Source organism: Antedon bifida, chromosome 3 (assembly GCF_963402885.1).
Source record: "Antedon bifida chromosome 3, ecAntBifi1.1, whole genome shotgun sequence".
Classification (NCBI taxonomy): domain Eukaryota; kingdom Metazoa; phylum Echinodermata; class Crinoidea; order Comatulida; family Antedonidae; genus Antedon; species Antedon bifida.
In genome coordinates, this window is record NC_136228.1 from 31,310,349 (window position 1) to 31,325,870 (window position 15,522).

General features: G+C 31.3%; 1 protein-coding gene across 2 annotated transcripts in view; it reads left to right on the forward strand.

The window, feature by feature from the left end:
* Positions 1 to 15,522, forward strand: part of LOC144837435 (slit homolog 2 protein-like) — a 78,193-nt gene that overhangs the window by 24,543 nt on the left and 38,128 nt on the right. For both annotated transcript variants that reach the window (XM_078692534.1, XM_078692536.1), the window contains exons 5-8: positions 7,824 to 7,895; positions 8,567 to 8,638; positions 9,896 to 9,967; positions 10,231 to 10,394. In XM_078692534.1, the coding sequence (XP_078548660.1) occupies positions 7,824 to 7,895; positions 8,567 to 8,638; positions 9,896 to 9,967; positions 10,231 to 10,394 (380 nt within the window). The remainder of the gene's footprint in view (positions 1 to 7,823; positions 7,896 to 8,566; positions 8,639 to 9,895; positions 9,968 to 10,230; positions 10,395 to 15,522) is intronic.

Genomic DNA, 15,522 nt, shown 5'->3' on the forward strand with positions numbered 1-15,522 from the left:
AAAAAAAAGCCTTTTGTCAACTCCAACTTGTAAATATGCTAATTAAACTGAAAAATAAGTCCTTATTTTACTAAATCAATCCTATTTTACGATCACTAGGTTTGAATGGTGGTGTTTTACCTAAGTTGTTTAGTGGTTTGCACTGTAGAATGTTACAATGTAGAACATTAGCATCTTTCCAAAAAGTAAAAATCCTAAATCTACACTATCAAACTTTATGTGACAAACAAATGTGATGTTGACCATATATGGACATGTCATATCAATACCATATTTGGGCACATCACTACCATATTTGGGCACATTACACTTTTTTGTCAAATTAGTTTGATAGTGTAGACAGAGCTTTACTCCATTCGTTAGAATTGTGATCATATACCTGTTAAATTTGTGAATATTTTGATGCAATGACCAATCCTTCTCCAAGAGCCATACATATAAGATAATATGAAAATTAAATGAATGAACCTGTAAGTTTACATGAATAAAATTTACAAATAAGCATTCAGATTTGTTTAGATGTAGGCCTATTGATTTTCTATCAGTTATTAAATCTCATTTCTCAGCATCTTTAGATTGATCTATCTCTATTTCTTTATAAATCTAGGAAATAGATTTTTTATAGAGAAGACATGTAGACTTTATAAATCATAAGATGTAATGTATGTCAAGAGATTACTGATTTTGCAACACTTGTGTGTGACAATTCAGGGATGTTTGCAGTTTGATTGGTTTTATCATTGCAATAAATTCATTCAGCTGTTTTAAAAAATCTTTTCGAATAATAACAACTTCCTAAACTGAAATAACTTGAGGGTTATTGTAAAGAAATGTGTGTTTATGATACATTTCTAGCAAAGAAACAAGCAATAGATGCGATATACAGTGATAGAACTTGACTGGTTTGTAAAGATAAGAAGAATTCTGCTCAAAGTTTGGTCAAATCTTTATTTTTATCTGCTGTAACTTTCATAAAGAGAGAGAAAGTGGTGATGAGCAATACTTCGTCTCAATGCAAATTGTTTGTGGTACCAAATCGACTTATCCTTATAAAATCAAAACCGCACTGTGTCTGGTCTACTAGCATTTCTAAAGTCATCTATTCATAAAAGCACTGATGAAGATGTTCTATCTTGGTTGTTTGTTTGTTATTATTTATACTGGGCAACCTCTTCAGTCAAAGAATGGTCTCCCAGATGGCCCAGTTATGATTAGTGGCTGTGATGTACTAGTACACAGTACATAGAATAGACACAAGACATGATTAACAGATACCTTTGATGGTTCATCTTGTTACTGTGTGCCCCTTTTCAGCTTATGATAAATTAGGATGGCGTGGATGTTACAGATCTGAGCGACCTCCTACCTGTAATGTTTAAACACCCCTAAGGTTTTAACATAAAGAGTAAATAAATTTTGAAAAAATATTAACCATGAACTACCATACATAAATTGAAACACATTTTGATTGATGTCCAACTGTGAAAATGATTTTGAAACCAATTTGATTTTTGATGATTAACAGTCAATTAGGGCTAATTACTCCAGATCCCCACTGACGCTAAAACACAATCCAACGAAAACGGTATTTACAAATTAAATAACTGCTGATCTTAATTATAAATTAATGTTTGTTTATATTGTACCGGATAACAAACATATTCTCGTTGTTGTATCGCGTGCAGATTTGTCTGATTCGGTCAACTTTGACTCAATGGAATCCTGTCGCAATATACGCTACAGATGTAAAATTGGTGGCAGGCACCTGGAACTTATTAACCGCTCACTAGGGCTAACCAATTTCTAAAGCGATTCTTTGTAATAATTGCGTAATTATTGTTATAGTAAGAAAACCAAAAATGTAAAACCTGTTGATTCTGTGATTGTAAACAACAGTAATATAAATTGTGTAATAGTTTCTTTCCAGGAGCTATTAGAGCCTTAAAAATCATGCAGACACTTTTTGTAATGTTTTGAGTTTGTGTTGTGTCCGTTGGATATTGTGCTCTGCCAACAGAGCAAACAGAATTTCTATGTTTTTATTCTTAAAACAAATGACAATAAATGATATTGACTTGACTTGATTAAACATAAAAAAAAATTGAAGCATTAGAAAACTCTTTTGTAGTTGAGTTTGTTAAATAATTGTAATTTAGTGAGTTAGTAAGTGTCCATGTATAAAACTATAAAATAATGTAAGTTAGCCTTGCCCTCTTGATTTTTAGATAAAAACTACATGCCTCCCACTTAAATAGGTAGATAGTAAAAAACCAAAAAGAGAACTTGCATTAGGGATTTTTTTTCTATAAATGATTTATATTTTTACCTAAAAAACTTTCATTTAAGTCATGTTCCACATTCATAGAAATATTTCATATGTCAAATGTTGTTGAAGTTGCTGTATGGTTTCCCTAGAGGCAAGTCTAGCGTTGACTCTTAAAAGAAGTGGGTCTGTATGGCTGTATGTATGTGACCTCTAGTGAGGGGTTATGGGAAGGGTTGATAGGTCGTAATTATTTGATATACTTATTTCCAAATTTATCAATCATCAAGATATTTTGTTGGAAAAAACATAAAGAAACAGTTATGTTATCTTGTGTTTGATTTTTCCATCAACCAATCAGGAAATGATGGAAGTATAATCGTTGGAATATCAATTAAGAAGATGATAATTGGCTAGAGATACAAAAAGTATTATAATGCAGGTATATATAATACTGTAGTTCAAAGTTTTAGAAGATCATTGATTTAACATCACAATTGAACACTCAAACATTTCACATGTCATACTGAAATATAAATTTTGAATTTAATTAACATTGAAAGTTCAATCTGAAATTTTACAATTGACAGAAAAGAAGAATGTACTCTGAATCTGGGACAGAAATTTTAAGTTCATACTCAAAGCTAACAATACAATGTCTTTCTTTTCGAGGGTCTTTAATACTGAGTTTTTTAAGAGAGGTTGTGTCATCATCCATTTAATAGCAACACTACCCAAATGGAACCAATTATTTTAGGCATAAAATCAAAGTAGGTACAGTATGTCACACTAGTTTAATACTACCTCAACTTTTATATAGCCCATTCACACATGTTTTAAATTTATGTTTATCCAAAATCCCAATGATACAAATTCATACTGCGATAAATTTATCCAATCAGAATCTGGAAAAGAATTTGTTTGATTTGGAATGCTTTGAACTATTGTCGTCCCCACTGTGCTGATGCGTCGACTCCTTCTACGACCAATACGGGTAGCTAACAATTGACAAAATACATCACTGTAGGTGCCCCAGATGTTGTATACAGTTCTTTGAATAATTATATAGACCCCTGCTCTTTTCTACAAGTTATTGGTTGTTATTTTTAGATATCATAGTAATTTAGAAAATTACACTCGCAGAATTTAGTAAGTTTGTTACATTATACATTAGTAGTGACTCCAGTTTGTCTCCAGTTGGCCTTCATTATAAATGTGGGTTTTTGTTTGATTGTCATTCTATTTTTGATCTTGTCTTTATCTTGTAATTTAATTATACTCCTGACCTTGAAACTTCAGAACTTGTCACTGAAAATCAGTTACATTTTCTAGGTATTTCAAAAATAATGTTGACCTATTTATGAATATTTTAATGTGTTTAATGTGTGAACACTTATAATGCATGAATAAAAAATTGCATTGCTAATGTTCAGTGATTAAAACTACAGAATCATTCATTCTACTCAATTGGTATGTAAACAATAAGCATTTAACAAATCCTACAAAACAGACCATATTTGGGCACATCACACTTTTTTGTCACATAAAGTTTGATAGTGTAAACAGAACTTAAATAACTTTTTGTGTAGATTTAATCCTACTGATTGTATTTATTTATGTTTCTGTACATTCATCATATGCACCTGGAATTGTTGTTTTATCCTAATTTTTATCAATGAGCAGTCAAACAATTGCTCTGCTATAAGAATAAAGGTGCGCACACCTGAGGTTTGATGAAGAGGTAGTAACCACATATTCCATGAGATTAAAGAAGGATTACTAGATCCCAACAACAAACACACCTTAGAATGTTAATGATTAAAGGACAACAAGCATAACTTTTGTGTTTGAGTCTCGACTCAAAATCCGTCTTCAAAGTGTCCTGAACATTGATTTCAGAATGAACTCGGCCAAATCGGATTTATCTACCTATTACAGGTGTTGCTAAACAATAGACAAGTGGATATGTTGTTTAAGGAACACTGTAGTACTTCTATTGATAAGTGGAGAGGTATAACACATAAAGCATTAGGTCAGAGGATTAAAAGGGCATGGTTAATTTAAATGAGTGTACCTTGTCCACAAACATAAAAATACATTTTTCAAGATAAAAGAAAATACTTAAAAACAGTGGATATACTGTCTAATTAGTTTTCTATCTATTGCCACTAAAATGGAGAATTAATCCCTTTATAATGGCAGTATAAAATGAGGAATTGCAATGTCTCCAGAGTTTCTGTCAAGACTAATTACAGATGTTAAATGTATTATGTCCAGTGTATTGTGCTAGGTTATCTGTCTAGGTTGCCTTTTATACATTAATGAATAACAGGAACATCAAGGAATACTAAATAGAATAGATTTTGTGATTTTATCTTGTTGAAATTAAAGATTATGTAAATATATTTTACAAATCAATTAAATTGATATTTTTTATAGAGAATGTGTTATTGATTAAATGATTATTAAGTGCAGATGCAGAATTTTAAAGAGATAATGATGTAATTATCCATTCAACATTCAGTGCACTATTTAAGATTTAAGAAATGGAATGAACTTGTTACCGTTCATCCCTCTATAAGGAAGTTTTAAAAGTATAATTTTAAATACATTTTACAATTTATATGAAGTTTTGTGTAGTTTACCTTGGATTTGACAAATTGTAATCCACATCACCCAAAACCTTTGAATTCAACATAAATAACGTTACTTTTGGCCAATTACAGATCATTATCAGGTGAGTAATAGCCCATTAACCTTCCAAAACTGTGTTTTTTAAAGGATTCTTTCAAATGCTGATTGTTTTTTCTATATAAAGTGCTATCTCTGATAATACAGTGTAAACCCTTAATATAACAAAGGAGATAGAAGGCTTAATCCTGAGCTATGTAATGGATTTATATTATATTGTTCTCAAGTCTTTCCAAACATGCTATATAATAAAAGTATATATACTTTTTAAATTCCTTTCCAAATAATGACCCAGTTAGATGGAATTCATATGTTTACAATTTTAAAATAAAAGTTGTCTAACTATTTTGTAATTTTTATTTTATGTGTCAATTTTATAGCAAAGAACATCCTTTTAATGACAATTAAATTTCAAAAACGTTTGTTACTGCCATATTTTGATTTATTTTTAGTACAGTAAATAATTTTTTAAAATACATTGTGATTTTAAAGAAAAGGACATGAGAATGCAGATTCAAAAGCATTATTTCCAAGAGTGTTTTTTTCTTGCCAGCAGATATGGCCCCACTCAAACTACTACTAAAATAGAACAAAACTTAAAAACGGTTTGAACCTAATTCATTCTGGTCTTGATAGCCAAATCCCATTTCCATGAAACAATTTCTCGCCGCAAATTTAAGTTTTAGTTTAACAATAAAAAAGGAATGTTTTAATTGTTTCAAACATCTAAAATTTCTAATAAATGTACAAACCAAGTGACAGTCATCCCAGTGTAGGCTAGGATGATATCTGATACCTATGAAGAAGTAATTAAATTATAATTAGACAATAAGTTCCACTGGCCCTAATCCTTAATCCTGCATTGTAACCGTCTCTAGACACAGTGCGAGCATCCTATATAGCTCTTGAGTGTCTATAGCTAGGCTTGTAAATGAAGCAATGTGAATACCCATTAAGACCACCTTGTCACCTGTGAGTCTAGACTGGTGTCAGGCTAAAAGCTTCCAGGGACCCTATCTGGCTTCGTATTTGTTAATTCTAAACAAGTGTTGAGTATCTCTAGTTAATTGTATAGGCAGATTAGCTGCTTAATCAAGGTCTAGCAAGTTTGTTCTTGGTGAAAATCCATCATCATAAGACAGATGAAAACTTTAAAGTGTCTCTACCTTGTAAATTGCATAATTTCTTTAATACCTTCTATTTCTACTTTCTATTTTACTTTGCATATGTTTTGCATTGTTAGAGCTCTGACTACCCGATCAAACTTTATGTGACAAAAAAAATGTGATGTGCCCATAATGGGCATTATGATGTCATATCACCATATTTGCGCATATCACTACCATATTTGGGCACATAACACCTTTTTCTCAAACTAGTTTGATAGTGTAGACAGAGCTTAAGGGTCATTCAGGATGTGTTCACACCTACAGGGTTATGGTATCGTACATGGCATTAACTCCATAAATCAAGTGGTGGGGAAAAAAATCTATGGTACTAGTAGTATTCACTGAGTTATTGTTTAAAAACCTTGAAATTCTTCAGTTTTGACTCAAACCTAAAAAATGATTGCGATTTACAAAAAAAGTTTCATGCAAAACAAATTGATTTACAGTAAATAAAGTAATTGAGATACAAAGGCAACAGGGTTCAGTTCAAAGTAACTGTCATTTCATTTTGTAAACATCTTTTAACAGTTCTTGAAAGCATAAATCTTATAGTTACCACATTAATAATATTTCCGTCAACACATTCCTCCACCTAGTATCATTCCTGATATTTTAAAAATCATAAAACTCTTGTTGACAAGTTGTTGAATAATTTAACGTAATCTAGAATATTTTCAAAGACATTAATGGGCTGAAATTGAGCGTTTATAGCTCAAACTTAGGGTGTTTACCTCCTCAGGTTGTCAATGGATTTATCATCACTACATTTGTTATGAATGAAAATGGCCATTTGATCAAGTTAATTAGTATGACTCAATCATCTTGCTATTGATCTGGTACATCAGACTGCTTTGAGCAGATTGCACTAAAATATAAGATCTGGAACAAAGCGTGAAGAATGCACAAACTCAAGTGTTTGCATTATTTATTCAGACTGCCTAGACAATCTGGTCCGGGTATAATTGATCGGGAGATAAAACAACTGTTATTAGAACAATAACTCATTTTGTTTGAGATGCTTCTACAACTTTAATACTTCAACCATGTCTCCACATAATTATCTTGTCACACTAGTTTAATCTAGTTGTATTAATTCGTCTATCAATGCTAATTGTATACAGTTCTTATAGACGGATGAACTTTATGTATGTATTTTATTATCAATGTTTTGTCACACCACTACCATTAATGACAAACTTGATGCACATGAATTGATGTTATCATTTTTTATTAACACAATTGTGATGCCTTTTGGAAAATAAAAAGATATTGATCATTTTCACCCTTATCATCTTTATTAATGTTTACAAAACAAATTATTATCATAATCATCATCAACATCATGAGTATATTCATCCACCATTAGTTGATTTCGTTTAACTCATATGTTATTTAACGTGCATAAATTACGTAAAAATGTACAGTAAATAATGGCCTACATTCCAATAAATAGTAATAGCATTGTTTCTAAATTATTAATTTAAAGCAATTGATATTTTATATTTTGTTTAACTTTTTGACTAAATAAATGTTTATGAAATTGAAAAATGGGATTGAATAACTTACTGTTGATGTACTTTTCTTCATGAAATAGCGCTATATAAATGTCGCATTACATTACATTACTAACAGTAGATCTTTGTTGGTTAATAGGTAGATAAGTAAGTTTAATATTAAAATGTTTTTTATTTTTTTTGCAGAGATCTTTCCGATAATGAGTTGGTTATCATATCGAGGAAAATGTTCCGGGGCGCAAATGCTCTTCGCAACTTGTAAGTAGATTAAATAAATTATCCATTATCATGATTGAATGACAGTAACAGCATTTCTTTGCACTTTAAATCTGTAAAAAATAGTTAATAATTTACCTTTTTTTTTGGTGTTAAAAGATTGAAAATTTATTTTAGTTACTGAATTACTAAAATGATGTCTAAATAATCGGGAGCAGTTCCATAGGGTAGCGGTACAGTGTGTTTTCCTCTCTTTGTGGCAGCTGAAATTAAATGATTTAATACTTTTTATATCGATTTTTGATGTTTAAAAAATCCTGGATTATTGCTCATGTAACCAGTCTTATAATCAAAGTCAACCAAATGGTTGAAATTAAGAGTTTTATAAATAGACAATTATATAAAACATATATATATACATATTTAAATAGGAAAAACTATAACTACGAAACAATTTTAATAATAATTTTTAAAAGAGATGTATACATGATGTCTCTGTTGCTAGTGTTTCATAAGAGCTTGTGTTTATAAATATAATATCTTTATTAAATCTTAAACCCTGTGTTGAAATGCCAACTTATTAATCTTTACTCCGTCTTTCTTTTATGGCTTTTTTGAACTCTTTCATAAAGGTAGATTAATCTATCCAGATATACATTATTAATTTAGAATTTGATTTGGTTTATTAATATGAAATCTGCATTGTTTTCTAGGAAACTTGACCATAACAAGATTGTCTGTCTTATGGACGGTGCATTCCGACCACTCAGAATGATGGAAATGCTGTAAGTGATTTAGCATAAATGATATGAAAATTATGAATGACATACCTTTTACTAAATTGATACCATATTTATATTAAGAAAGTCTATCTAATGATAGATCATTTATCTATATCAACTAGAACCCCTCCATCAAGATACTCTCCCTATTCAGCGGACATCCCTATGACATTGTATTGGGTCCTGACGATGTCCCATTAATAGGGGTTCTACTGTATTCCTGTTTTGAACATACCTTCACTGCGTCATAATCGTAGCAGCTGCCTCCTCTTAACATGCTTACTGGTATGCTCCTCTGGGGTAAGGTATCCAGCACCTGTCGTTAATGAAACATCATCTTTTAATTATCATTAGCTCACTTGCCCAACGCTTCATTATGCAAATATTTAACTCTGGTTCAGATGTTTATGCTGTACAGATGTTTTGATGTACACTAAAGAATATACTTAATTTAATTTGATATCTTGTCTATCGACTGCTAGGAGCAGTTGACCAAAAGATTTTCTGTTGGATGTAAAACCCCTAGTAGTCTAAGTACAATTTAATGTATAAAGGCTTGTACATAGGCTAGCCATAGTCCAGTGCCCTTTATGGCTCCGGTATGCAGCAGAATTATACTGGAAAACGTGCAGGAAAACAAAAAATAGAAAGCAGTAGAGGCATAGAACTTAATTTCCTACTGTAGGTGGGATGGCAATTTTGGATTCTCACCATCTTAAAATATTGCTCTTAACAAGGCACATATAAGAAATCCTATAACCAGCACTGTTGCATAATCTTCGCAAGCATTTAAATTTCATGTTAACTATACATCATGATGCTGGATGAAGATGTTTTGTAGTGTTTGCAAACAGTTGACATGTTTGACTTTGTATGATTGTAGAGTCTAGCTGTGTTTATGTAAAGGTGCATTATAATATCGTCCTTAATTGGATGTTTATAGCCAAGTGTTCACCACGATGTGTAGACTGTAATTGCTCTCCTCCTACCGCCATGTCCCCTGATGGAAGGTTATGAGAGATCAATTTGGGATCAGTGGGATAGCGAATATTAAGTGCTTTGTAAATGTCCAAGTATTGTCTTATAACATTAACCTAGTTCCAATTGATATGTGCTAAGCTTTACTAATCCATATTAGCTTTTGCAAAATAAAAACATCCTGAAATCACCAGGTTGAAAGGGCAAGTAGTAGTGTAATCTATTTAAGATAATTAGGCCAACTAACCTCACTTTTCCATTTTCGTGTGTTCTTTTTTGCAGTACACTTAATAGTAACAACCTGACAAGTATAAAAAGTACTACTTTTAGTCACATGAATTTCCTGCAAACGTTGTAAGTATGCATTAAAAACATTTTAACAAGAATGTAGCTAGAGAAGTCTAGGAACTTTTTAGACTTTGTAGAAGATAGTGAAGGTGGCTGTCCCCTCCCACCCATGCTCAACAATCTAAATTTCTCCAATTACGTAGCATTTTCTGTAATCCTAGATAAACAAAAAATATAGCTACATAGTTGCCTTTCTTAGAAGAATTTTATACTATGATAAATGAAAATCCCTTTAATGAATCGGCTATCCAACTTTGCTTTGTTTTTAGGCGCTTATCGAACAACCGGCTAAACTGCGATTGTCATTTGGCGTGGTTTAGTGTTTGGTTAAAGCTTAACACTAAGCTGGCGCTCTTCACAAGATGTTCCGGACCTAAACCTCTCAGAGGCAGCAAGATAGAAGAACTACAAAGTCAGGACTTTGTGTGTACAGGTATGAAACTGCATTCTTTAAAAGTGAAAATGTTTTGTTTTGATAATTTGACTATTAAAATAGATTATGAAACATAATTTTTCCTTCCAGGTTACTTTGGGAACTTGCTCCATAAACAAATAATCTAATTATCAACATCACATCAGCACAAACATACTAAAATATAATTTTTTAAGGAACAAATTTGATATTTAAACTGACGTACTACCCCTTTCTTTCTCCAAGCGCCTTTCTTCCTCCAAGCGTGTGTTGATTTATGTCCCAAATCCTAGGACCATTTAAACTATGACCTTAAATCTTCAGTTTACCTCGCTCCTAGAGTTGGAAGAGGTGACTTTTCATTACCTGATCGTTAATGCACTTTGTAGAGCCTCATGTCAAAGGTTATGTGTTCATTGTAACCATGCATTGTTATTTGATGATGTTTTCTACCTGGAATGCATGTATGAAAACACAACCAATACGGTAATAAAATCTATCAAAGTTTTACCTTTATAGTATTTCATTCCTAGAAATTCCGTATGTGGGTGTATAGGATATATAATGTCCTGTGCTGAAAGTTCATGGAAACTTTTATGTGTCACATGTTTTTCGCTGTAAATTGTAAATTTTGACAATAAAGTAGACTTGTATCTTGTATTTTAATACTAGTGCAAGCTTATTGAATACCATTGCATCCAATCTCCGAATCTAAATAATTATAATAATTCAATAATTTGAAGATTATAACAGCTGGGTTTTTAAAAATTGTTTATCCTTGATTTGAGGATGTTACTGGCCTTATTTCTTATTAAAAGAAATTACATTGTATCTTCCCAATTCTCAACAGACTCTGTTTAACCATGGTTTGCAATTACCACTTTAAATTTTACAAGTAAACATCAATGAAACAAATTATCAGTACGTGATGCAGAGATGTAATGCAACTAAAAAGTTACACTTTTATTGCGATTTACTACATCGTATGCATAAACAGTAGTTAGCCCAGGTTAGGTAGGCTATCATAAACAAGTTGAGAGTTTTACCCATTGGAGATTGTGTTGAGGAGACAAATGCTGAAATATAGGTCTTTCACTCCTAACACTTGTTAATATTTAGGTCTAACGAGAGGCAACTTTATACATGTCGAATAGCAGCCAGACTCTTCTTAAATTCTGGCCATTACATGTATCGGATGTGCACATACCTTTTTATTAGTACAGTATATGTATTCATTTTTGTTTCAAATTCAATAAGATTAAATAGTAGTGGTCCTTATATAAGAACCAGTCCTTAATCTAGAGACCACTGACTTCTTCTTTACACTGATTTCTTGTCAGATTGTGTATTACTTTTCTATTGTTTAAACAATGAAGTTATCCCTAACCAAATGACAATTTAATGCAAAATTGTCCAGTTTTGGGATAGCTGTTTGAAATGATAATTCAATTCACTTTGATTTTTAGATAAAATTGTCCCATGCCTAGATTTAGTATAAGAAAGGTTACAGGACATCCATAGATTCACAACTACACTATTGTTTTATTTATAGTAATTAATAAATTCATTTTACTGAGTTTTGGGATTTCGTACAACTAGGAGTTTATAAGTCCCTTGTCAGATTTTACCAATAAAACAGTCCCTAACTAAAGACATTATTACAGTAAGTAAGTTTAAAATGTAAGCCATGTTGGTCAGTCTTAAAACTTGCTGTCAGACCACTTGTCTTTGATTTAAGTTAAGTAGTTCACATGTATACATTCATCCAAGTAGTATCCCAGTTGGAACCCCGCCACTAATTATAACTCCCCTTTAGACATAAAGACCTTATCTTATAAATACATACAAACCATGTTGATTATACTTGAATGTATGGCATAGCGATTGCATCAAATCCGCGTGTGTTGCAAGGTTCCAGCAATTCATTTAGGAATTCTCCTCTATTGAGTTTATAAATTCAGCTGTATATTCGACCATGATTAATGTTTTAATGTGGCTATCTTGAATCGGTTATTACTAAGTATCCTCTCTAGATGTGAAGTCAATTCTCACTCTATGAAAAGAACTAGAATTGGCAATCTCATCTTTTTTTTTTTGGCTACACGTGTTAGACATTTTAAACGTTTTTGAACTTGTAATGATAATCAAAATCAGATATTTAATGCGATTGCTCAATTGTAGGTCAACTTTATTTTTACAAGTCTATAAGAAAGATGTTTGTTGCATGATCATGGCATAAAGCTCTGTCTAAACTATCAAACTAGTTTGGCAAAAAGAGTGTGATAAGCCCTAACATGGTAGTGATATGCCCAGATATGGTAGTGATATGACATCATCATGTATATGGGCACATCACATTTTTTTTGTCACATAAAGTTTGATAGTGTACATATATAGAGCTTAAGGACACACAATTCTGTGATAACCAGTATTCATAAAAGTTATAGAATCATAAACATAAGCAATGGGTTGAATTGACGCTTTATGCGCCAGATCCTGTCGAGGATAACAACGTACCTCTTCCTGTTGACTTTTAGATTAATTTTCAGAACTGTTTTAAGTATATCTATCACACTAACTTAAAATATCCTGATCAAAGTAAGTCCATTTATACACACGTCTATATAAGGAGATAATCACTGATAAATCTCATGATAAACAATCCAAATATAGAGCTGTCATATCTTTAATAGTTTTCTTTTATAAAATCACATAAACTTGAATATGTCTTTGTTTCTAGCCAGCTGATTAATAACATCTTATTATAAAGTTTATAAGTGCTTTCACATTTAATATTTATTAGTTTTGGTTTCTATTAGTAAAAAAACTTTACCTAATAAGCATTGAATGTTACGTGTATGTTATTCAATAAACAAGAAACCATTCATAAATGTAATAGTATAAATTTAATCTGATTATCTTCTATCTATATGATATATCCTCATAGGAATTAGTAGTTTTTGTGTTCATGATATTATACTTTCCCAAGTCCTGACTCATGTTCTAAGATGTTTAAAAAGAGAGTTGATTTGAGTCATTATCCTGCGAGACAGTTGTCCTTCATCATCGATTCTCTTCAACAATACGGAGATGATTTCCATGCAAAAACTTCATGATTCGTTCCTGATTTTAATGAGATGAATTGACGGCCTAGAGTGAAACAATGAAGAGCAATTAAAAGACACTGAAATAGAGGAATGTTACAAATATTAAATAAAACCTATTGCCACTTTCAACAGAATTGCTTTATATTAACCATTCAATCCATGCTTTAAAAAGTCTCTAAATGGTGTACAAATTATTTATTAATATACATACAATTTATTTTGCACTTTTTTTGAAATATACCTAATGACATATAATAATTATTCCAGTTCATTGTCTCTGTTCCCTAGGAAATAGTTACAGTGAAGTTCATAAATATTCATAGAAAATGTCTGTCTGCGCTTGATGTACGAAAATGTGTGCAATTGCCTGTGTTATGCCCTTAAGACAAACCTGTAAAGTTTTTATATCCATGGTGATTTTGCATCATAACCAAAGTATTTCAACTCTGTCCTATATTTATCAAATACAACATAGAAAGAAGTATTCGTTCTAAGATAGTAGGGAAAATATGACATCTTTTTTTACTTTCCGTCCCTTTTTCATTTCCCTTTAAATGTTATTGATTTTCTGTAAAACTAAGGTTTATATAATTTACTAGGGTCCTCGTTTAGGGCAGATCCAAGTAGTAGTTCTTGGGTTACGCACTGCCCCCCCCCCCCCCTCTTTTACAGCTAAAATGACATTATGAACTACCTTTTGATATCTATTTACAGACTATATATATTATTATGTTCTCGCTCTCCTGTTTAAAAAAAAAATCCGCCTCAGAGAGTTTATTTTTTAAGCCCTATTATAGTCATTATTTCACAGTTTCTATTTCTATCTACAAGCAATACAAAAACATTCAGTATGTAGGTCCCTGGATTTCGATTCCCAAATCCCCCCTTTCCCTAAACTAGCCATGAACCTGACAAACAACTGTAGAAAATGATTTGGGATTTTTCCAAGTCATTCATGGCAAAGACTTGCGATTTTACAGTGCGGTTAAATTATTATTCTTAGCCATTTCCTTCTGTTTTATTCAAATCAGTTTTAACATATTTGACCAATCATAATGCTGTACTCAAATATAATAATACCACTGCAAAATTATTCTGTATTCTTAGCCATTTCCTTCTGTTTTATTCAAATCAGCTTTAACATATTCAACCAATTCTAATGCTGTAACACCACTGCATAAATTAGGTCTGATTTAAACATGATCTAAGTATAGTCTCAGGTCAACTAAGGACTATGGTGCCATTAGTATAAATTAAATTATTAAATTTTACATTTGTGACACGTGAGAACAAATTTAAGATAATAATCAAACACCTGAAATAAATAGCTGTACATTTGTAGCAATTATAAATCACCTGGTAGCATTAAGTACACCACTGAACTCTTATTAAGTCAATTTCATAAAATGAATAGGCCATCTTTAAAGGCCACGTTCCGCAGACGTCAACCTCTGTCGGGCAAATTTGATTACAATTATATTTAAAGGGCCAGCTACTTTACAACAAAAATAAAAGTTTAAATGTCTCTCAACAAAAGACATGTGTCTTGTAATTCCATCTATCACGGAAAATTAAATGTTGTTTTATAGATAAAAGAGTTGCAATTGGAAACTAACTTAATTTTGTGCGAAAGAGCACTTTGCCAACTCAGACATCAAGTCTGATTTTAGATTTATTGAGAACGTTTATTAGTTGTTAAATTTTATTTTTGTTAATTAAAAAGAGGTTATAAAGTCAAACATTTGTGATTCATACATTTAAACAGTTGGTCTTTATTTTACATGATTAAAATTTTTTAAGATAAAATTTGTCGATTGGAAAGTCACCAAAAGTCTTGGTAAAGCATTCTCCTGTTAACATTAAGTAAGATTGAAGCTTTAGTTATTTGTTTTAACATCATTGCAGCTTTAGTTTGTTGACAAAATTGAAAAGTACTTCAATTTGTATTAACTGTCTATTCCTGATGTTTTCTTCATAGCTTTCTATTTTTGTATAAACATTTTAAACATTTACTGAATTTCTTTAGAATGGAAATTTAGTCG